This window comes from Colossoma macropomum, unplaced genomic scaffold (genome assembly GCF_904425465.1).
Source record: "Colossoma macropomum unplaced genomic scaffold, Colossoma_macropomum, whole genome shotgun sequence".
NCBI classification, from domain to species: domain Eukaryota; kingdom Metazoa; phylum Chordata; class Actinopteri; order Characiformes; family Serrasalmidae; genus Colossoma; species Colossoma macropomum.
Genome location: NW_023494802.1, coordinates 5,983,028 through 6,006,122, shown reverse-complemented (window position 1 = coordinate 6,006,122; position 23,095 = coordinate 5,983,028). Strand labels below are relative to the sequence as shown.

Here is a 23,095-nt window from a genome sequence, read left to right as displayed (position 1 = left end):
TTTCTGCAGTCATTTTCTTGTTTTTAATTTTTCATTGAAGCAGCTTTCAGGTGGTTCAGCTTTAAACAAAACATTTTCAACAAGTAACCAAGCTGCCAGTGCTCAAAAGCAACACAGACAGTACAGAAACCGTACTGTGCTTCAGTTCCTCCTTTGCTTGCTGTATGATGGCACCCTGACCAGCATTTCATTCTTCCATCTCCTCCTCTTCGGTCTCTTTCATTCACTCTGCCCCGCTGTCTTTGTCCTTTTAGTGTCATTTTAAGTCTGCTGTTGATATTAATAGCACAATTGTAGCTTTTCTCACATAAGTGCAGCTCTTGCAATGGATGTAATGTGATGAGGTCTGAGAAGTCTATGTATAGTGCAGTTCATTCCTGACCAGCTGCAGGAGTGTCAGCGGTAGAGGATATGTAGAAAGCTGTAGACTGAAGCAACGCATATTTTTTTTCCCATATTCCCTACATCTCTTATAACAAAGCCCTTAATTAATAACTCAAAGATCCTCAAAATAATACACCCTAAAAACTTCTCACCTTGCTACAGGTGAAGTGCTCTTTATCTTTCCCAGCGTTTTAATCAAATTAAGATTAACATGTTGAATAAAAATACAGGGAAATATTATAATAAAACAATCAAAATACTGTTCTTCAGTTTGCTTATCAGGGAAGCAAACAACGACAAAAAAGGAAGGGAATACAGATTAATGTAAACACACTAAGTGTGGATACATGCGTTTCTGAGTCTGTTTGTGGTGTTAATGGCAACTAATAGGAGCATGTGATGAATTTGGGGCAGGCAGGTATCTGCCATGCATGCACATGAGCCTTTGGGTATCATATTATAGGCAGAGCGAGGTGAGAAAGAGGATGTGATTAGAGGAAATGAGTTACTGTGAGTATAAGTATGGTTTTGGGTGGAATTGCACTTCTGTTCAGAGTCTCCTCCGTCCAGTCAGCATGGTGTGAAGGATCTGGGTGCTGCTGAAGTTTACTCTTTGATCTACAATGACAAACAGAAATACTTATTGACACTCAATAACATGCCTGTCTCCATATTCTGACTTTCTATTATCAATACCAGGGGGATATATATATATTATATATATATATATATATATATATATATATATATATATATATACACACACACACACACACACACACACACAGTGCCCGAAATTATTCATACCCCTGGCAAATTTTGACTTAGTTATTTTTATTCAACCAGCAATTTTTTTTTGACCGTAAATGACACAGGCATCTCCCAGAAGATAATAAGATGAAGTACAAGAGGCATCATTGTGGAAAAAAATATTCCTCAGCTTTTATTTACATTTGAACAAAAAGTGGCATGTCCAAAATTATTCATACCCTTTGCAAACTGTCACAGTCTATGGGAAAATCCAAAGTTCTATACCATTTCCAATAGTCCAAGCTGGTCTAAAGCATCCTAATTACCCTGATTTACTGGGAACAACTGTTTTAATCAACTCAACAGGTGAAAATCAGCAGCTCTCTGCAGTTGGTTTGTGGACAGTCATGGCTAAGACAAAGAGCTCACTAAGGACCTGCGGCTGCGCATTGTGGCTGCTCACAAGTCAGGAAAGGGCTATAAGGCCATATCTAAATGTTTTCAAGTTCCAGGGGCTACAGTGCAAAGTATTATTAAAATATACAAGACGTTCCGCACTGTGGAAAATCTCAGAGGACGTGGTCGGAAGCCAAAAGTGACACCTGTGCTGGCCAGGAGGATAGTGGGAGAGGTGAAAAAGAATCCAAGGATCACCACCAAGGCCATCCTGGTGAATCTGGGCTCTGCTGGTGTCTCAAGGCAGACAGTCCAACGGACACTGCACACCAGTGGGTTCCACGGACACAGACCAAGGAAAACGCCACTTCTCCAGAAAAGGCACACAAAAGCCCGCTTGGCCTTTGCAAATGCTCATCTGGACAAAGAAGAAGACTTCTGGTCTTCTGTTTTATGGTCAGATGAAACAAAAATTGAACTGTTTTACACCTTCATTTGGTGTAAAAAAGGAGAAGTCTTCAACCCTAAAAACACCATCCCCACTGTCAAACATGGTGGTAGGAACCTAATGATTTGGGGGTGTTTCTCAGCCAGTGGACCAGGGAACCTAATCACAGTAAACGGCACCATGAAAAAAGAGCAATACATCAAGATTCTCAACAACAACATCAGGCAGAGAAACATGGCCTTGGGCACCAGTGGACATTTCAGCACAACAACGACCCAAAACACACAGCAAAAGTGGTGAAGAAATGGTTAGTGGACAAAAAACATTAACGTTTTACAGTGGCCCAGCCAGAGTCCTGACTTGAATCCAATTGAGAATCTTTGGAGGGAGCTAAAGATCAGGGTGATGGCAAGGAGACCCTCCAATCTGAAAGAGTTGGAGCTCGTTGCTAAAGATGAATGGGCATAAATACCAGTGGAGACATGCAAAAAGCTGGTCAGCAATTATAGGAAGCATTTGATTGCTGTAATAGCCAACAAAGGCTTTTCTGTTGATTATTGAGAAGGGTATGAATAATTTTGGACATGCCACTTTTTGTTCAAATGTAAATAAAAGCTGAGGATTTTTTTTTTTTCACAATGATGCCCTTTGTACTTCATTTTATTATCTTCTGGGAGATGCCTGTGTCATTTCTGGTCAAAAAAAAAATTGATGGTATAAAAAAAAAAATTGATGATAAATAAAAATAATTTAAAGTCAAAATTTGAATATATATATATATATACACAGCAAGCCTTGTACAGTGCCTACAGACAGTGACAGTACCTATTGTGTGAGTGTGTGAGGACAACAATATGTGAGGGCAACAAAGGCAATCTTGTCTGATCCAAACTGTCAGAAGAGCTACTGTGACACAGACATTTTTAATTATGATGAGTGGAATGTGTCACAAAAATACAATGCATCGCATGCTGCTGCATATGGGGCTGTGAAGCCACAAACCAGCTAGAACACCCATGCTAACCCCTGTCCACTGTCAAAAGCACCTATAATTGGCATGCAAGTATCGGAACTAGACCTAAGAGTAATGGAAGAAGGTACACTCGTCTGATTAGTCTCGTTTTCCTTTACATCACGGGAATGGCCGGGTATAGTACATATAGTACACTGTTGTCCTGGGGAAGAGACAGCCCCAGAATGCAGAGTGGGAAGGAGACAAGCCGGCGGACGGACTGTGATTCTCTGGGCAACGTTCTGCTGGCAAACCCTGGGGACAGTCATTCATGTGGACGTCAATTTAATATGTCACCCGACTAAATATAATTGTTGACTAGGTACACCCCTTCACGACAGTGTTATTCCCCGATGGCAGTGGACTCTTTAAGCAGGATAACGCAACCTGCCACACTGCATACACTACTCAGGAATATCTGAGGAACATGAAGGTGTTGCCCTGGCCACCAAATTCCCCAGATCTAAATCTAACTGAGCATGTGGGATGTGCTGGAACAAGAGGTCTAACTCGCAGCAGCTCCGCCTCGCAAGTTACAGGACTTAAAGAATTTGCTGCTAATATTTCGGTGCCAGATACCATAGGGCACCTTCAGAGCTCTTGTAGAGTCCATGTCTCCAGATTGGAGTTGATTTAGCAGCATGCATAAAACCAACAGCACATTGGGCAGGTCATAATGTTTTGGCTCAGCGATGTATGACCCCATGGTCTGACATTGTATAAAAAGTGTGTGCATGTAGTCAGCAGTTTTACCTCTGTGACCACTCCAGCAGCAATGGTGGAGCCAACATATCGGAGCATGAAACGGCCCAGTTCTTTAAAGTCCTTATAGAGCTCCAAAGCCACAGGCCTCTGTGTCTGGATCTCTACCACAGCATTCTGGCCCTTACTCAAACACCTACACACAACATTCAGACAATGAACATTCTGAATATTTTCAAACAGTCACCCAACATCCTATTACTCTGAACTCACTTTGGTTTCTTTTTCAGAACCTCCCCACTGTTTTTATGTAACACACTGACTAGTTTTCTGATGGTGGCAGGCTCACTCACTGTCTGATAGTGTAACAGAACCTGAAAATCAGAAACAAACACACATACTTTTACTTTAACAGTAATAAAAGTAAAAACTTTAGTACTAAATAATAAATAACCTAACAAAACACAGTGTAGCTGTGTGAACTCACAGGGAAGCCTTGTGTTATTGGGACTTCGATGTTGAACAACAGAATTCTGGCCCGGAAACGAGAACAGGCCTTAATGGGCTCCTTAGGGTCGCAGAATACACAACCAACACTACATAGATAGATAGACAGACAGACAGACAGATAAAGATAGAGTGAGAGAGTAAACAAAAGGTCATTCAAATAAGAAAATAAGCATCAAAAATATTAATCGCTTCTCAGACAACTTGGTGACAAAAGATGCTCACTTTATCTTTATGATGTCCATCCCGGTGACTGTCAGACTAACGTGGTCACCTGCAGCCGCCCAGTCTAGTGGTTCATCATGAAGAGTGATACCTGCACAGAAATACAGATGTCTTATTCAGAAGCCACCAGAAGAGGGCACTCTTACATTTTTTTAAAGCCATTCTGTGACCCTATTTGCTCTTCTAGCAAACATAGAACATGCAAGTTTAAAAACTCAGGTGCCAGAAGACCAGCAGTTCAGCTTACGGAGTGCTATAATGTGTAATTATTTTAGAAGAACTAACCTTTCATCTTGCTATGCCTACATGGAGGAAGGGCAACCCACAAAGTTGCCTTAAGAAATCTATTTTTATGTTAATGAAGAAGTCATTATTAATATCAAAAGGAACCTAGAGGTTCTTAAGTAATACATCTTTTTTTGCATTACCTTTCACAGTGCAGGTCTCATTGGGTGGCATGGCCAGCACTTTGTCTCCAGTCTGAATGAACCCAGCTTCAATCTTTCCCGTCACACAGAACCCAGAACCCTGATCTGAGCACAGTTACACTGTTACATATACACCAGTTCACTCATATTCACATACACATACTTGAATTTCAAATCAGTTAGACAGCCTTCAAGATGTGCTAGCTCTTCCTGATTGCAACTGAAGGAATAAGCAGTGTGTGCGGGATGTGCGATGGGAAGACCGCCTGTTGACTAAACATTAAAATATAAATATAAAGGAAAAATACTGTCTGTTTTACCTATGTAGCAATGTGCTAGTGTAGCAGTCACTCATGATGCATGTATAGGGCAGGATACTGAAATGTAATACCTTCATGGTACTGAGTACAGAAAAATTCCGTCATTCTATACCAAGTTTCAAGTGGCCAGTCTTAGCATTCAGAAGCTATAGGCATGCTTGCTCCAAAATCTAGACCACTAATTTGTTGTCTTAACTGTATTCTGTAAGCCTGTAATTAACGTTGGCGCGTCTTGATTGGTCTGCAATCTGTCCATCAGTAAATATACCCAGTTCCAGCACCTCGCACTCAATTCTGGTTTAAGCGGATCCGCAGAACATGTCAAGGAAAGTCACAGCAACTACATCATCTGTGTCTGCACATCAATGAAAAGCCATTCCTTTTACTGCAATCAAGGCCAAGAATAAATGGTACATGTGGGACAGATGTCGGTTTTGTAAAGCTTGTCAGTTTTATAGTAGGCTAACCTTTAAAGACATCTGAGACACAAAGTCTGAAGGGCTTCTCCACTGATCTCTGAGGGGCTTTAAATGAGTCTGCCAGGAGAGAAAAAGAAAAAGGAAGACATATAGAGGGTGGGCACAAGGGTGTACAAAAAGCGACTTAAAGCATCAAACAAAAATTCCCTTCAATCATTTCTTACCATTTTTTTAACCAACTATATTATTAACTTTAGACAAAATTCCTATTTTTACACCACTTTGAAGTGTGTGTGAGAGAGAGAAAGAGAGAGCGAGAGAGAGACAGACAGAAAGAGAGCAAGATTCTCTGTTTGCCTCATCAGCGTTTGAGTCACAGTAATATAAACACCTGCTGGTGTGAAAATCTGTACTACATAGATTATCATCATTTGTGCACACGCTTGCTGCAGCAAAAATCTGCCCTTTTACCCGTTTACCCGATGCCATCGACAATCACGGTGACATTATGGTTCACAGGAATGTGATAACCAACATTATTACCAACATGAAATGTTGGCATTATTTGAGTGTAGTTCTGTCTTCTTGTAAGAAAGCAAGCTGAAAGCACTTTACAAAAACAAAAGTTCCAATTTTGGCTGGTGCTGTAACACATTTAGAGGGCAGCAACGAGTACTGTTTATTTATTTGAGCCGTGTTTGTCATCAGTAGGAAACTACTACATATCAACAGCAAGACAGCTAATCAGCAAATTTCACCATTTTAGGCTTCTTCTTTTATAGTAGTAGACAGTAAACAAAAAAACCCAATTACATTGTTAATTATTTATATGGCAACTAGTATATGGCAAAATCGCCTACTTAGAATGCATGGATAATTGGTAACCAACCTACAGTGGCCATTTTACATCCAAGAGGAATTCAATATATTAAATATAAAAATTTCATTTACTATCCAAATCCACCAGTGAACCTACATGTGTCTTCTGAGTTATTATATGTAACATTGACTATAGTAGTGAATCTGAAATTGAAAGTTTTCTTTGGGACTATTTTGCCTTACACCCTGCATGTACCTCTCCGTCATGAATATATACAAAAAAAGTTCTCTCAAAACTATTATAAAACAACATCTTCGGCATCAGGCAGCGTATTTCTGACCATTTCATTTCATAACTTTCTGTGAAGGAGCTTTTAGAGGTATTAAATGCTTTGGACGTCTGGTTCTTATCACCACCACTGCGAACAAATCTGATTGGACATGTTTCACTAGAAGAGAGCATTTCACATCAAAACACTTTACATGACTTTGTTTACATCTTAACCATTTAATTATGCAAGTCATTTTGAAAAATTGACGGAATTTCCCTTCAATGCAGAAGTCACAAATATTCAAAAAGTGTGGGATTTTTTTTGGAAGATTAAAAACAAAACGAAAGGCAATTTATACAAACTATTATTATTTTTATTATTGTACTTGCATTATTGTACTTCTACTTCATTAGCTATGAATTCTATACTTTTAAATATTTGAAACTTACGCTCTTGTTTGCACAACAATAGGAAAAAAACATTGGTGGTGATTATTTTATCAGCATTGTGTTCTTTCAAGAACTGATTTTTCCCTTTGTGAGCTAATGTAGGCTAAGGATGCCACAATGTTGCCGTTACATGCGGTTTCATGCTTGGGTTAACTGACAGAAAATCACAGTTTATATACAAACCTTTTTCTCTGTCCAGTTATATAAATGTTTTGACATTTGTGGCTAAAGATAAGCAGTTAATCACAATGCTGCACACTGACCAAAAATACTGTAGACATCTTCATACCAGGCAATTGACAAGTTGTCTTTTTTAGGAAGTGACTGGGCATCCCAGTCACCCAACACACACCTATCTGTTCCAGCAGACATGGTCCTGTATACCAGGCAGTGAGATCAGCTTCTTTGCTCCTTGTGGTGAGATTCTCTCCTGAAAGACCACTGGTTGGGACGTAATAAACGTCAGACTCCTGCAATGAGATCATGACAAGAGTTATTTAACAATACAGAACCAATACCAACACTGTACCTGCAAACTTTATATAAAAGCTCATAAGGTCAGTTTCCCAGACAGGGATTAAAGGAAATTGACCAGGAAACGGATCCATACAGACTTAAAAGTGAAAAGAACCAATTAATGCCTCAGTGCTATCTTCAAACCAGTATGGTTAGGAGCAATCTAAATTTTACTTTAATAAGACTTTATTTAAGACAGCTTATATATAAGTAGCATAATCTTTTAACACAAACTAAACTAGCTGAATAAGAACCCAGAAGATTACATGGTTCTGTACCATTCTACACTTTTCAGAATGAGCATTCATCATTATAATGTGATGAAATCCTTTAAAAATAGGCAATTACCCACAAGCTGTAGGTACAGAGCAGGACTCAAAAGTCGTAGTCATCTACATACTAAAGTAAAGGCCTTTCAATTCTACAGTGGCCAAGTGATCGATGTAATCTACATACATAAATGCTATTTCATTTATTCAACTTCAAATAATACAGGATCAAAACAATGTGTTTCCCTACAGCTATGAGTAGTGTTAAGAGTATGATCATTTTACTTAACAGTATTACTTTTCATGCTTTAGAATATGGAGGACACCTTAGCAGATAATAATCAGAAAACTGCAAGTCAAAGTTTTGGGGCCTTGTTGGTTTCCTGGTATTCTGAAGCTGCAGTCATTTAAGAACAGGAGGTTTTCTGAACTACACTGGTATAAAATGAATCATTCACAAGATAAAATCAGTGCTAAGCTTATTTGAGGTGGACACACACAAATTAACATTCAGCGTGATGTGTGCAAACGAGCTGATAATCTTTGTGGCCTAAAAAACAAACCACATGCTGACACCACAACAACTGTAACTCAATGGAACCGCATGGGGTGCTACCTTGAACCCAGCCAGCTTCAGAAAATGACCAAGTTTGGAGGTGATTTCCTGGAACCTCTCCTGCTGCCAGTTCACCTGAGTTCATCAAACACAGAAACACACATAAGTAAGCACAAGCGGTGGGAGAAAGGCACTGGCTGAGTTCTCAGAGGCATACTGGAGTATGATTGACACTGCCATGGTAATCATGCATCGTTGTGGTCACCATGGTTACCCACCTGGTCCATCTTGTTGACAGCAACAGCGAGCTGTGTGACGCCGAGCGATCGGACTAGGAGGGCATGCTCTCTTGTCTGCCCACCTGCTTCAAACCCAGCTTCAAACTCCCCCCGACTGGCATCCACCACCAGAACGGCTACATCTGCCTACAAAGACAGACGCACACATATATAGAGTTCTACGCACACATCCACCACCAGGGGTCTGTCTCACAAAGTATGACTTCTTGCTTAGCCAGCTAAGCTTTGTTTGCAATTTGTCTGAACTGTAACACAAATGCAATTGAAATTGGATTATTCTCCTTAAATTAAGCTCATTAAATCCATTTTTCAGGCTTGAGACTTGAATGCTGACTGTAGTATGCCAGAATGGTCAGTTAATCAGTTAATTCTACAAAGGGACCTAGGCCAAAGATAGTAAATACAGTAAGCAGACAGCAGGTGGTGCCTTAGCTTCGAAAACCAGAGACATCTTTGGGCTAACATGTTCTTTTCCCAAATTATCGTTGACTTTATGTATATTAAAAGCCAAACTGAACAACTTTTGTGCATTTTGTGCTTAGTAAGACCCTTTGTTTGCAAACATTTTCATTCATTCTAGAGGGTTTGAATTATCCAATAGACTACAACTACGATAAACACGAGAATCTAAAAGTTTCAAAATGTACCATTCATTCTGTCTATACAGTCCACGAACAGAAAAATAAAATAATTTTGAGTATGTTAGTCCCACCCATTTACGCTGAAGTTATAAAGTTTGTTTCAGCTTAGTCTCCTTTTTGAATGAGGCACAATATACAACAGCCAATCAGAAGACAGGTCATTTACATACATCAGCCTTTAAGGCACAGTCACAATCAGTTTGTTTAATTCTAAAGGATAAAGAGGTTGGGAATAGGCCCTTTTAAAATGAACTTGATGAAAATGAAATGAAAATGATTGTTTTTGAAACATAAAACCAGTCAAAACTCATAGTAGGCCTCCAAGGATTCCAATGAGTGCAAGTAATAATGACTGATGTACTTTTAATTGGTCAAACATTAGACTTAAAAATGTTTGTTACACTGTGCTTTACTTACCAAAATGATTATCAGTTGACAACTGTCAAATTTCTTAAACTCAAAGAGCATAGACTCAGAGTCTTTTATAATATGAATATGATACTGCTGGAAGAAGCCTCCCAGAATTCTTATCAGTTTTGTTGTTTTTTCTTAATTAGTTCTTATTACGATTATTTTCATCAGTTCACATTATGTTTGGGATTTTAAAAGTCAACAGCTGCAAACAAGGGTTTTAACCCAATTCAGATGGTGGTTAATTTGCCTAATCATAGCATTCACAAAATGAATCTGCTTATACACTCAAAAAGAAACACAGTCTGTGCATCTCACCAAGAAATCTACCAAAATTGAATATACAAACGAAGAGTCTCTCCAAAAATCTTCGTTAGATGATCTGAGAAAAGACACAACCACACACATTTGCATTTCAGTATTTCGAGAAATGCTTCTCAAATCAGGTTCCACGGGGAGCATCAATTACCATATGTCTTGCATTTTTCATTTTACAAAACTACCTTCATTGTTAAAAATAGGACTAATGATCATTAATTTAATTGTTTTTTTAATCTCTGCAAATTGCCTAGTCATTCAAGGCAATCAGATTAGTCAGATTTAACTCTCACCCAGACACCCACCCTCCTAACCATAGTCGTACACCCGTCCTCACACGCACTTTCTCCCTGCTGAACCCCCTTCTTGGTGCACACACAGCCACACACCCACACGCCCACACGCTTAGAACCACTTTCTCTCTACAAAACACACCTTAGTCAGCAGTTACTCACAAGGAAATGAGTGAATCCGGCCAGTAGAATGTGAGTAATTTCATTCATTCGCACAGCGGTACCCAAACCCAAACACAAGGAACACAGTCATATGTAGAGCTCTGCAGCTAGTGGCACCCTAATCCCACAAAGCATAGCTTTCATTGAGACTTTCAGCAGCAAATTTTGCAGAGTCACTAAGCTCCTTCTCAAAAACATCCGCATATGCATCAACGCTTGGCAAAAACCGCAGTACTCACGATGAGGCCTGCGGGGTCAGCTGAGGTGGGGGACCGTTTTCGTACCTGTGCCGCTCCAGTGATCATGTTGGGAATAAAATCTTTGTGTCCTGGCGCGTCCATCAGAGTCACAACTTTGGAGTTGGTCTCAAACTTGGTCATCCCTACATCCATGGTCACACCTCTGCCCAAGAGAGAGAAAGAAAGACCACTTATTTAAAAATATAAACAAGATATGGTAGAGCTGTTCTGTTGAAGGTGGGACAAACCACACAATATGACAAAAATGTAGCATCACATTAGTTAAAGACATTTTTATTGTACACAATATGTATTATGACATGTATTTGGCTCAGTTATTTGGGGCTTTGCAAACAAGTTGGAACCGGTGAAAAGCACTAACAAAGCACTATAAAAAAAACAAAAAAAAAAAACAATGAAAAACGGACCTTTTTTGTTTGTAAATTAAGTATTTCTGAAGAAATAGGAAAAACGGACCTTTTTTGTTTGTAAATTAAATATTTCCGAAGAAATAGGAGGAAATTTATTCAAATATGATGATCACAATGGGCTGACATCCAAACAGACACTATTACTATACACAGCTTTTTTTGTTCATAGACTCTTCATAACTGGTCTACATGTATTTCTTGTGATCCATGCAGCTGTTCAATGTTCTACAAGTACTAACGATTACCACTAATCCTCACGTAACAAAGATAAGGACTTCTGGCCATATTGCCCACTATGACTGTGGATATACATTAAAGTAAAAAAAATGGGCCAAGCCCAAAATGGCAAAACATTAAGTTTTAATGATCTTAACAAAAAAAATCATTAAAAAACTTATGAGATATTTTTCCTTTGCATTTGTTTTAATGTTGAAGTCTTCTGGGTTGCAGAAAGTCTTTATCGAAGTCAATATTTTTCCACTGTGCACTGATGACTTCAAACTGTTAAAAACACTGTCAAACTAGTTTGTTTTCAACGTGAGACCCAATTTTCAATATAGGATTTAAATATGGACTCTGACCATCAGTGAAAAAACATTATATTTTGGGCTTGGCCCTTTTTTTGCACGAGAGTACATTACATGCATATTTGTCAAACTGACCTGTCTCTCTCCTCTCCTGTCTCGTCCAGTACCCATGCATAGGCAAAAGAGGCCTTTCCAGCTTTCTTTGCCTCCTGCTCATACTTGTGCATGGTCCGTTTATTCACATTCCCCAACAAGTATAACAGATGACCCATCAGAGTGCTCTTACCAGCATCCACATGACCTACGTGAATACATGCAGAATAAATGTTAGAAGCAATTACTAGTTGCTTACCAACTGTTCTAGGTAAACTGAATATTTTGTAGAACAAGATAATGTTTTAACAAAAAAAAATTACCATTTTGCCTTTTTTTTTCTTTTCAATTTGAAAATATCAGCTGCCTTTTACATTGTGTGAAAATTTTATAATGAACGGATCAGTAAAAATGCTCCAAAATGGAGCTTGGAATAAAAACTCTTCACTTTAACTTGCACTGAAAGTTAGGGGGGCGGGAGACGGGTGCAGGGTAAAAGAAAATAGTTTGGCAAAAGTCACAATTTCCCCTTACTAAAGATGTGGGTGATCACCAAAGTCATTTTGGTGCCTGAAGTTTGTTTCTATAATTTGTACTTGCGCTACAAGGATAATGTAGTTATCAACTGACAGAAGCTTAAACCCACCAAATGGCACTGCGCAAAAAGCATGCCTAAATCATTACACAGAGGCCTCAAATTGCATCAAGTTGTTAGTCTTGCACTATGTACTTTTATTTTCTGGAGAAATTGAAAATAGAGCCTTATTGAGTCCCCCTGCAAGGTCAAACTGTAAAGCCCGAAATAATAACTTAAATGTCAGAGGAGACGGGTCAGATTTTGTAGTTTTCCAGACCACATCATGTGATTTTTATGTATTAACGTCACACGCACAGGCTCAAAGAGAGTCTGATGTTTAGTACTTAAATGCAAAGTCAACATTACACTGATTAAGATCTGATGACAGTAGTAGATCATTCACTTACATCCTTGGAAGACACATCCTTCAGCAAGTTTTGACTGAGTTCTATTTGAATACTTTTTCAACATTCTCACAAACATCAGACTTATTTGCTCAGGAAACAGACCTGAAGCACAACCAATGTTACAAAATGTTTTTCTCCCCATGTTGCGTGCAATTACACATTTCCACCAGAGAGGTCCCCAACATTGCATAGTCTTGTTTGTAGCTATTTCAAATCAACTCATGCAAACTGTACACATAAATCTTCATTGAGTTATAATGTAATCCCAAACAGACTTGAGTTATAGTGAGTTATAATGTAATCCCAAACAGACTTGAGTTATAGTGAGTTATAATGTAATCCCAAACAGACTTGCTAATATAGTTCCTGACACTGTATGACATACTGCTATCTATAAAAATCTATACCTACACTCTACAAAATGTAAGAACAAAACTACTACCAGCACTATTTTAGACATGTAACCGTTTTGTCCAATTTTATTGAAAACATATAGTGTCAGAAAACACATAAGCAAGTTAGTCAGAGATTAGTTAACAACTAAAGGTTTTTAGATGCACTTAGCTCAACTGGCAGAGGTGAGGTGTAAGCTTTTATTACTTGTTAGCAATATTAGCCTCGTAGCTACAGCAAAACGTCTTGGCTGATTGACTACAACTGGGAAAAAGGTTAAACTGAGTACATCTGATTTTTTGCCAAACACTATGTGCAACATGACAAATAACTGATATATTGATAAATTAATGGATGGACTACACATATGGATGGAGAGCCACGTGGGTACATGCCTATGACAACCAGGTTGAGAAGTGGTTTCCCCCCCTGCCTTTGCTCTAGCTCTGCCCGGATGTTCAGCTGTTGTTTGCTTTTGCTGGCTGAGCGTGGTGGAGTAGGGGTCACTGAGTCCTCTACTACACTGGCAGGTTTAGATGGTGTCTCCAAGACAGGGACTGTCATCACCTCTGGGCTTGGACCTCTCCGTGCAGATGGGGTAACGCCATTTTCATCAGAGCTGTAAATGGACACAATAAAGCCAATGTTATCTTTGCTCATATGACCTTTATCTAATATTACCTTCCTTTGTTATAGGATTAGATAGATTATTTGCTTCCCTTAACACATCATTAGAGATGATTTTGGATACATATGGCAGTGTTTATGGAACTTTAAAAGCTACAGTTCAGGGTTCAGTTTTGTATTTTTCGATGTAAAATTGTTCCTCCACTGTAAAAGACAGGCGGTTATTAGAGAAGCTAATTTACATTATTAACACTATTAGAATTGGAAATATTGATGACAACAACACAATAACAGCACAGCTCAGTAAAAAGTGTGGTTGAAGTATACCGTCATCTTTAATTTGGCCGTGGAACTATAATTAATTTAGTAATAATTGCAAATATCACACAAACTTCGCCATCCTAGAGTATGTTGCCCTTTAAGTTTAGCCTGATGACACCTTCTCCAAAGCCTTTTAACTTGAGACCATATCACCCGATGTACAAGCTTAGACGTTTTTACTCATGCATTTTTCCCTAGACTGAAGTCATGTTTCTGCTGTCTGAAACATGCCACTGTATTCTGAGAATGCTCTAACATGTACACCATACCAGAGGCTGCTTTTTGTACAGGTGGGATGTCCTGCAGCACCAAGCGGGTTCAACAAGCACAGCTCAACAGCCACATTTTACAACAATCTCATCTATGTTAGGTAGAATAATTGTAATATTAATGTAAGCCATCTGTTCACCTGGCATGTTTAAAAGTTCAATTATGTTTATATGTGGCAGCACTAGTGTCTTCCTGCGGCTTGTGTGAAATAAATCAGTGAATGAACAACAGGATTTTAAACCCACGATCAATTTTACCAAGTTTACCATCACTAGAGGCTATTACCAAGGTACCTTGTTTCACAGTCACCGATAGGGCTATTATTATCACGAAATTTTAGCCGATGATAATTATCAGTTGAATGTGATCGGCGATTTTTTGTCCTTGTTTGTTCACTGCTTGCAACTATTAAGAAACAAGGCCCAAGTGCCTAGATTAGCTGATAAGCCACCTTACTTGCTAGCTATATTCACCTAGTAACACTGCTTTTACTGTAGAATCAATAATGTGCATGTTCACACAAATATGTATAGTTACACAGAATTATGTGTGGAGTTAAGCAAACCTACATGTTCTTCACATAGGTGAAACATAAGCAAAAACACTGATTCTGCCAGCACACATGCTAAAAATGTTAATAAATCAACAAGCATTACTATTACTAATATGACTGTGAAATCTAATGAATGTGGAAAATGACTCTGGAAAATGACTGCGGTTAGCTTCAATAATTGCAATTATCTCAAATAACTACGATTACATGATTACTTAATAACTATGACAGGCCTAGTCACCAAGCACAGGCCTAGAGGGCAAATGTTAACCAAAATGACCTCACTCATCTCCTTATACTTTTTGTGAAAGCCAACCTTTTACACTAATCTCAGAACCCTGTTTCTGTTTCTTTTGTAATGATTCAGATCAGGGCTTAGTAACCTTGTCCTAGATTTGCAAACACACTAATTGCTCTTACTAATGTTTTTGCACTTAATAGTTTTTCATTATGCATCATGCTTAAAGTGGTGCTTAAACTGCAACTTTATTGTTAACAAGGCTATTCACATTTGTAAATAGCACAGATGGCACAGAACTAATATTGGTATCAGGCCGACATCAGCACAACATGCTCAATAGAGAAAGAAAAAAAAAAAAGAATGTGACCCAGTCTTATAAGAAATCCATCCTGAAATAGCACTCGCACTGCGCAAGCTGTGTATTTCTTCCTGTGGGGTAGTAGATTGATCGTGTCTGAGCATGATAGCCTACTCTTAGATGCTCATCCTAAGTAAAACTCTAAAAAGCTTAGCAATTTTTTAAGAAAAAGTATTGGATGGGTATCGGCTGATGCTGTAAGTTTTGGTATTGTTATCAGAAAAGTGTTATCTCTAGTAAAGATGCTATTCATAATCTGCTCTAGATGCAGGGCTGTGGCCTTCTTGACTAACTTAATATCCTACATTTTTTCTTGTATTTTATCTTCTCTCTTGATTGAAAACAATGATCATTCATTTGTACACAACCATTTTCCAACTAATCTCTATCACTTACATTTAAACAGGCTGTTTTTGTTTAATATTCCTCACCGATATACGTAAATGTATGTGTACCTCAGTTCTGACTGGCTGTCCTGTATTATGCTTGATCCAGAAAGCAGTCCAGGATGAAAACACTCCTTATAACTTCATTGTGAAAGGGTGGGGCTAAACTGCTGTAGGCTGAGTAGGTGGATATATGTAAAGGAATTGGCTTTTGTGGCATCATGAAAACAGTGAAATCAGCAGGCTGTTTTTGCAGCTTTGTCTCCATATATGTGCATGGTTTTGAAAATTTGAACATTTAAGAATGTTTACATGCCCCATCAAACCCTTAATTAAAAAAAAGTGAGGAAAAAAAACTTTCATAATATGGGCCCTTTAAAATCTGTCAGTCATAAAAGCATGAATGTGTCAGTGAAGTATCAGCTGTCGCTTAGGCAGACATGCCCCACTCAGAATCACAGAAATGGTGACACAAATGGGAATAGATAAATGTTTAGAATCTAGAAAACAGGAAATAATTAATTAACTGTTTGTAGATTTTAATAAATTGTTTAAAAAGTGTTCTTTTTAAACTCTATAAAAAAGAAATACATTTCTTCTATACCTTCTCACTGAAACAGGAACATTAGGGACATTGTTAAATCTCAAATCTAGTCAATATACCTAATATTTCTCATTTTGAGACTGTTCTAAGCTTATTATAAGATTATTTAACATTTCTAGATATTTTTTCTTGTTTTTATTAATCTTAGTAAGTCAAATTCTTACTATATTGGCAGATAAGTGTGCTTGTTTCAAGCTTATTTCTCACAACAAACAAAATATAAGATGATTTGACTTACTAAAACCACTTAAAACAAGCAATAAATAAAACTAATTGGTTACGTAATCTCATAATAAACATACAACAATCTCAAAAAGAGAGATTAGATATATCAACCAGATTTAAGATAATTTCACTTGCCAAGATACCAATTTTTGCAGTGTGTATGAACTTCAACTTGAGGTTTCTTTTCAACACTACTGCCTTTTCCTGTTAAACTATCACAGCTCAAGACTGCTATTAAATATTCAATAGAATGTTCTACAGTATGACTGTTTTATGTGAGTGTACATATTAAAGTACATCCACCTGCAAAACCCCAACACTCTTCACACCCCCTACTTTTCCCCTATGGGTGTGGTCTGTGGTTTAAGGTGTGGAGGTGATAGCCTGCGGGTTTGTGCGCGACTGTGTGTGCTCATCTGAATAATCTATAGGCAGCAGCCACTCCTGCGGTTTTAATACTGTCCCAGAATGCAAAGTGAGCAGACAAACATGTTGTCCTGCTTACATTTCACTCTCATTCCTCAGACTAAATATGAAAGTTCTGATGAATTTTAAAAGTATATTATGGTTCTTTGTCTGTCTGTGAGAAAATAAGTATATGAAGTTGAGGTCAAATACCATTAATTAATGCACATGCTGTAACTGCCTCCAAACTGTGAGCCACCTAAGTTATCTTAAATAATAAAAAAATAAATAATTATAAAACTTTGGGTTACCAAAAATGACTAAAGCAGCTTGTCAATGAGTAATGACTTTTTTTTTGTATGTTAAACAATATACAAATTATGATGTGCAAGCTTATTTGAAGGGCCCATATTACTGAAAACATCTTCCTTGCTTTTACTGAAGTCTGATGTAGTATGTAAACATCATTCAAATGTACCTGTCAAACTCCAGTCTATATACAGAAAGTTACCTGGCCCATTTTGAATTAATTGTTTTTGTGCCGTCACAAATCGACATGCTTATTCAGCCGTATTCACACTTAACCTCTTAACAAGCCAAGTTTTATTACACACTTCTATAAACTAAGAATTGTTCCATTAGTTTGCATTGAAGTCTCTGTAGTTACTGAATAATAAGCCCTTGCATGAAATAAACCTGGACTATTAAGGTGTTATGCAGTCCAGATCCGGCCATCAACGCTGAAGTTATAAGGAGTATTTCAGGCCAGACTGCTTTGTTTTTATAATGAAGCACAATAGGGGGCAGCCAATCAGAACAGGGATCATTTACATACATCAGATGTGGAGGCATAGTAACTAAGATAGCCTATTTTAAGGAATAAAGAGAGGGCATGTTAAAAAAGTTAATGGCAACTGTTTTACATACATAAAACTACATAAGAGGACCTCAGAAAAATGTAGGATATGGGCTTTTGAACTGAAGCACAACAGGCCTACCTTGGCACATCAAAGCCCATGGTCTGCTTCTTGCCAGAGACAGTCATTCGAGCGACCTTAGGAACTACCTCGGATTCCAGACGACTCTCAGGAGCCTCACGGGGTTTAGCTACATCAGAGAAAAACAATACACGTCAACAGACCCATACAAAACCTGAAGAGCATCATTCGATGCCCAGTCTTAACACTAATTTCTCTCACTACCAGGGTATTAAGGGGGAACCACCTTATGGTGGTACAATCTGGAAGACAACAAGAACTGTTGTTAGATTAGAACAGGACGACAAAATAAAAGGGGGGAAAACAATGGAAAGTACTTGAGTTCTCCCAGCCTTCACAGGAACGGTGAGACATCAGAAAAGCAGTTCTTTCTATGTTTTGAGTCATTCTTCACAACATCTCATCATAACGATGAATGACATAATTAAGAGACACATAATGAGTAGCAACTTATTCAGTAGCCTTGGAATAAACAGCAACAAAAAACTATCAAAGCTGTGCACAGGCATTTGCTGAGACTTAATAAAATGGCTGTTTTGACAGGAAAAAGGATGATAGTGAATCTTCCTATATATTTGAGCACACCACCCAATGTGTACCATAATACTCAGATGAGACATAAATGGATGTATAAGTGTCAATTCATTAATAGACTCCATTATGAAAGAGGCACAAATGACTGGATACAACTAATCAGCAAATTTATAAATCAATGTTTGTGCTCTTAATTATTAGTACTGTGCAGTCAAAGCTCACCCATGATTTATTTAATTTCCTGTCAAAATAGTCATTAAGTACAAGTTATTCATTTTTCAGAATATACTTCAGGAGACTGCATAAAAGCTAATCCATTTGCACAAAGAAGGGGACAGCCTAAGGAAAACAGGGGAGTTTCCAAAACTGGTGGTCAAAAAATGATTAAAAGCTACAGAGAAAATGGGACTCCTAAGAACAGTGCAAGACCTGGTAGACCACCAAAACTGTTCCCATCAGTTAAACAGTAAAAGCTTTTATCTTTGAGAGAGAAGAAAATCAAGCTGCTTCAGATCTGAAAAAAAAATCCACAGGTGTTTCCATCCTTCCACTGTCTTCATCCAGTCTGAAGGGATGTGTAGCTGCCAAAAAGCCCTGACTAAATGAAGCTACTGGAGTTCTCAGGACAATGGACAGACCCCAGAGCATAGACCTCAACATCACTGAACGTGTTTGGGATCAACTGGATTGTGAGAACCAACCAACTTCTAGACTGAATTTTGAAAGTGTTTACAAGAAGCATGGAAAATATGTCTGCAGATTTCTTGGTAAATCGAAACCGAATGTTTTGTGCTTATTTTCCTGAGGCTGAAAAACGAATAACTTGTAGATATACATGGCTTTGACTGGAAATTAAATAAATGAAGGGTGGTCTCTTGACTACATCGCTATAATCTACTTGTATCTCTGAAAAAGTAACTTTTTAGAAGAAGGGAAAGAATTTTTAACTTCAACTGTACCATCTGTACCATCTTTCAATTCATCGTTAAATGTTCATACAATATAAAGTGTAGCTGACACTATCGAATACCAATAAATAAATAAATAAATAAATAGACAAGGTTTTGAGGACACTCTTAAAACAGAGTGTTTTAGGAGGTTCCCACCGTTTTTTACATATATATATATATATATATATATATATAAAAACACATGGTCAGCTCTTGTTTGATGTACCGTGTTAGTTTCGTTCACTTACTGAAATTCATGAGTCATGAGCTACATAGACAAAAGTGACAAGCAAGAACACGGGAAAGGATGAGAGAGAAAGAGTGAAAGAGAGCATTTCCCTCTAAGGTAACTGGGCTTTCTGCCTGGTGTGTCATACCAGTACTGCAGAGTCAGTTTTCAGACCCACAGCCAGTCATCTCTCTCTGAGCCACCGGCGCTCTGGCCAGGAAAGTGTTAACTGTGCCCGCGTCAACAGCAGTTACACACTGACTGTGCACCAATGGCATAATAGCATCCTCATGCAGATGCGTTCAATAAGATGAACACGCACACATACCTCATCAGGATAACTGCGCAGATAAAAAGCTGACCGCATCACACTCGCACATTCTCACACACACTTGACCTGGGAAGAAAAGTAACTACTCAGTTCTGAAACCTCCTCCATCACCATTCTCGAGAACTCAGACACTGAAATACACTTCAGAACGTTCTGAAATGATTCAATCTTTGTCTAAGGTCAAAAATAGCCTAAAAAGAGTCAAATGTTCTTTGCTTATTTTAGCCCCATCAACCTACCCCTCTTCAAGATGTGCTCTTCTTTATTACTCTAAAACAGGTTGAAAAGGTTTAGCCCTCTTTGGCAGGCATATAGTACTGTGCAAACTACTTAATTTCATGTTAAAGTGACCGTTAAGTACAAGTTATTCATTCTTCAGGAGACATTTCTGAGGAATAAGATAAAATAATACACTTGCATAAGGAAGAAAGGAAGAGAGAGGAAAAAAGGGAAAAAGTTTCCTCCTGACTGGAGTTCAAAAACTGCTTCAAAGATACATAAAAAATGGGGCTCCTAACAAACATGCAAGATCTGGTAGACACCAAAACTCTCTCCATCAGATAAGCATAACTGTTATCTTTGCAAGAGAGGCGAAAACCAAGCTCCACTCTCGATTCAGTTCTTTAAAAAAAAAAAAAAATTCACAGATGATTCTGTCTATCCTTCCACTGAGTGAAGACAATTCAACGCTATGGGTCTAAAAGGATAGCTGTAGCTGTCAAGAAGCCCTCACTGAGAAAAGGAGACAGACAAAATAAAGATCAAACGAAGAAGCTGCTGGGGGTCTCAGAACAATGGACCGACCATCCCAGAGTCCAGAATTCAACATCATTGAATTTGTAATTGGGATTACTTGGACTGTAAGACTGACTTTGAATGTGTGGAAAAATATCCCTGCAGATTTCTTAGAAGAAGTGTGGACACACATACACTAAGCTGTTGAGTCTTTTGTTTAAGTTTTTGTTAAATGTGTTTTCTGACACTGAAAAACGAATAAGTTGCACTTATTGGCCATTTTGACTAGAAAATAAATAAATAAATAAATAAAAGGTGGTGCTGTATGCAAGTGGACAAAAAAAATGACCAGTGATGGCACCAATCTGATATTTCTTGGACCTTTTGGATTTATTACATAAAAACACTTTGTTCTCTAAAGAACCTTTCAATAGATGGTTCTGTTAAAAACCACTTTTGTACACAAGTCAAGTCAAAGTTTATGTATGTAATGCTTTTTGCAACAGTTGTTGTCACAAAGCAGCTTTACAGAAAAATCTGGGTCCAAAACAAGATGTGTAAGAGTGAGGAACAAGTTTCACAGATTTTTAAAAGTTTCTTAATTAAATCACTCCAATGTAAACAGCCATTCAGAAGTTTAATGTGAAATGCGCCATTCTAAAGAGGCAGAATTGGTCACAAATGTTGGTGGCAGCAACCAGATAATTTAGTTTATTTCAATAACAGTTTTATGCTTCTAAAAACTACCTAAAAGCTTTTACACAAAACAGTCATGAACACACTGCCTGATGCATAAGACACTGTTTTACAATAGCTCTGAGGGTGAGGTTTCTTTCCTAAAACGCACTCTAGGCAAAATGGGTGCATGCACAGTAATCTGCAATATTTTTTTTTTCCAGATTTACCACTATTTTACATTATCTGAGTAATGTTGATAATGTTCATTGGTGGTTTTAGAAAGCAAATAAAATGACTATTTTCATGTTGTAGACATGGTGACCCCTGGTTCCCACCAACAGCACTGTAAGTAATCTGAGTCAGTAAGGTTCTCTACCAAGAACCATTTCACATCAAACCACTCTGAATGACTTTGTTTACATCTCAAACATTGAATTACAGTAAAATAAAAAAAAATAAATAAAAAAAATCAATAGAATTGCACTTTAAAAGCTTCAATTAATGATGGCTATTATTTAACCTCAGCAGTATTTAAACTACTAAATTAGCTTTTTTGTCATGACGTTCTTCTGTCAGGCTCTCTGGCAGTGACGGGTACTACTCTGATTACCACGTACAGCCGTATGCATAAGTTTGAGCACCCCTGGTCAAGTTACATATTTTTAGTTAGTTTCTAAGGGAACGCAAGTTAATTACCCTGTATAGCAGGGGCGTCAAACTCAAGCACTAGAAGGGCCATATTAAAAAAATCTCAACAAATCCGCAGGCTAGCTGTGTTATTTTATTTTTAATCAACATTTTGCCATGACTTGAACTGGCCATTGTTTTTTCAAAATATGCCAAAACTACAATGGCAAAAAATAGGCACTGAATACTTGAATGATTCAAAAATCATTTTAAATAAAAACAAATTGTTTTATATAAAACAACTACTGTTAATAACAGTAATTAACTGTTCATTGTTAGACCTATTTAAATGTCCACAATCTACAGTAGGTTTTTTAAAACTGCCCATTTGCTTGGCATCTTTTTTTTGTTCTGTTTTTGTGGTACAGTCCCATAGATCATTGTTGGGAGGGGGTGGAAGCACTAATAATGCTGCAGTGCATGCTGGGAACTGTAGTGCAGCTCATGGTGTAATGGGCTAATATTAATAGAAAATTTAAATAATTTTGCAGGCTGAACCGGAACGTGCCACAGGCCGTACTTGGCCCGCGGGCCTTGCGTTTGACACATCAGCTCTATAGAGAAAACACTTCTGGGGGGGGGAAAGCAAATGTTGCCTGTGCAAATGTTTTGGCACATTTTATACTTGTATTTTATTTTTCCCCCACAATACATTCAACTCGGCAAATAAACAAAAACATGCACTAAAATTTACCAACAA

The 23,095-nt window shown here is 38.0% G+C and overlaps 1 protein-coding gene across 3 annotated transcripts in view; it reads right to left on the bottom strand.

The window, feature by feature from the left end:
• The window catches only part of hbs1l (HBS1-like translational GTPase), a 39,139-nt gene continuing 16,044 nt past the window's right edge, over positions 1–23,095 (bottom strand). For all 3 annotated transcript variants that reach the window (XM_036590722.1, XM_036590725.1, XM_036590724.1), the window contains 14 exons: positions 18,252–18,360; positions 13,659–13,882; positions 11,929–12,094; positions 10,881–10,998; positions 8,751–8,897; positions 8,533–8,607; positions 7,484–7,601; positions 5,640–5,708; positions 4,853–4,957; positions 4,425–4,515; positions 4,180–4,288; positions 3,966–4,066; positions 3,744–3,888; positions 1–1,002 (listed from right to left, as the gene is read on the bottom strand). In XM_036590722.1, coding sequence (XP_036446615.1) covers positions 991–1,002; positions 3,744–3,888; positions 3,966–4,066; positions 4,180–4,288; positions 4,425–4,515; positions 4,853–4,957; positions 5,640–5,708; positions 7,484–7,601; positions 8,533–8,607; positions 8,751–8,897; positions 10,881–10,998; positions 11,929–12,094; positions 13,659–13,882; positions 18,252–18,360 — 1,589 coding nt within the window. In that variant the 3' untranslated portion in view covers positions 1–990. The remainder of the gene's footprint in view (positions 1,003–3,743; positions 3,889–3,965; positions 4,067–4,179; positions 4,289–4,424; positions 4,516–4,852; positions 4,958–5,639; positions 5,709–7,483; positions 7,602–8,532; positions 8,608–8,750; positions 8,898–10,880; positions 10,999–11,928; positions 12,095–13,658; positions 13,883–18,251; positions 18,361–23,095) is intronic.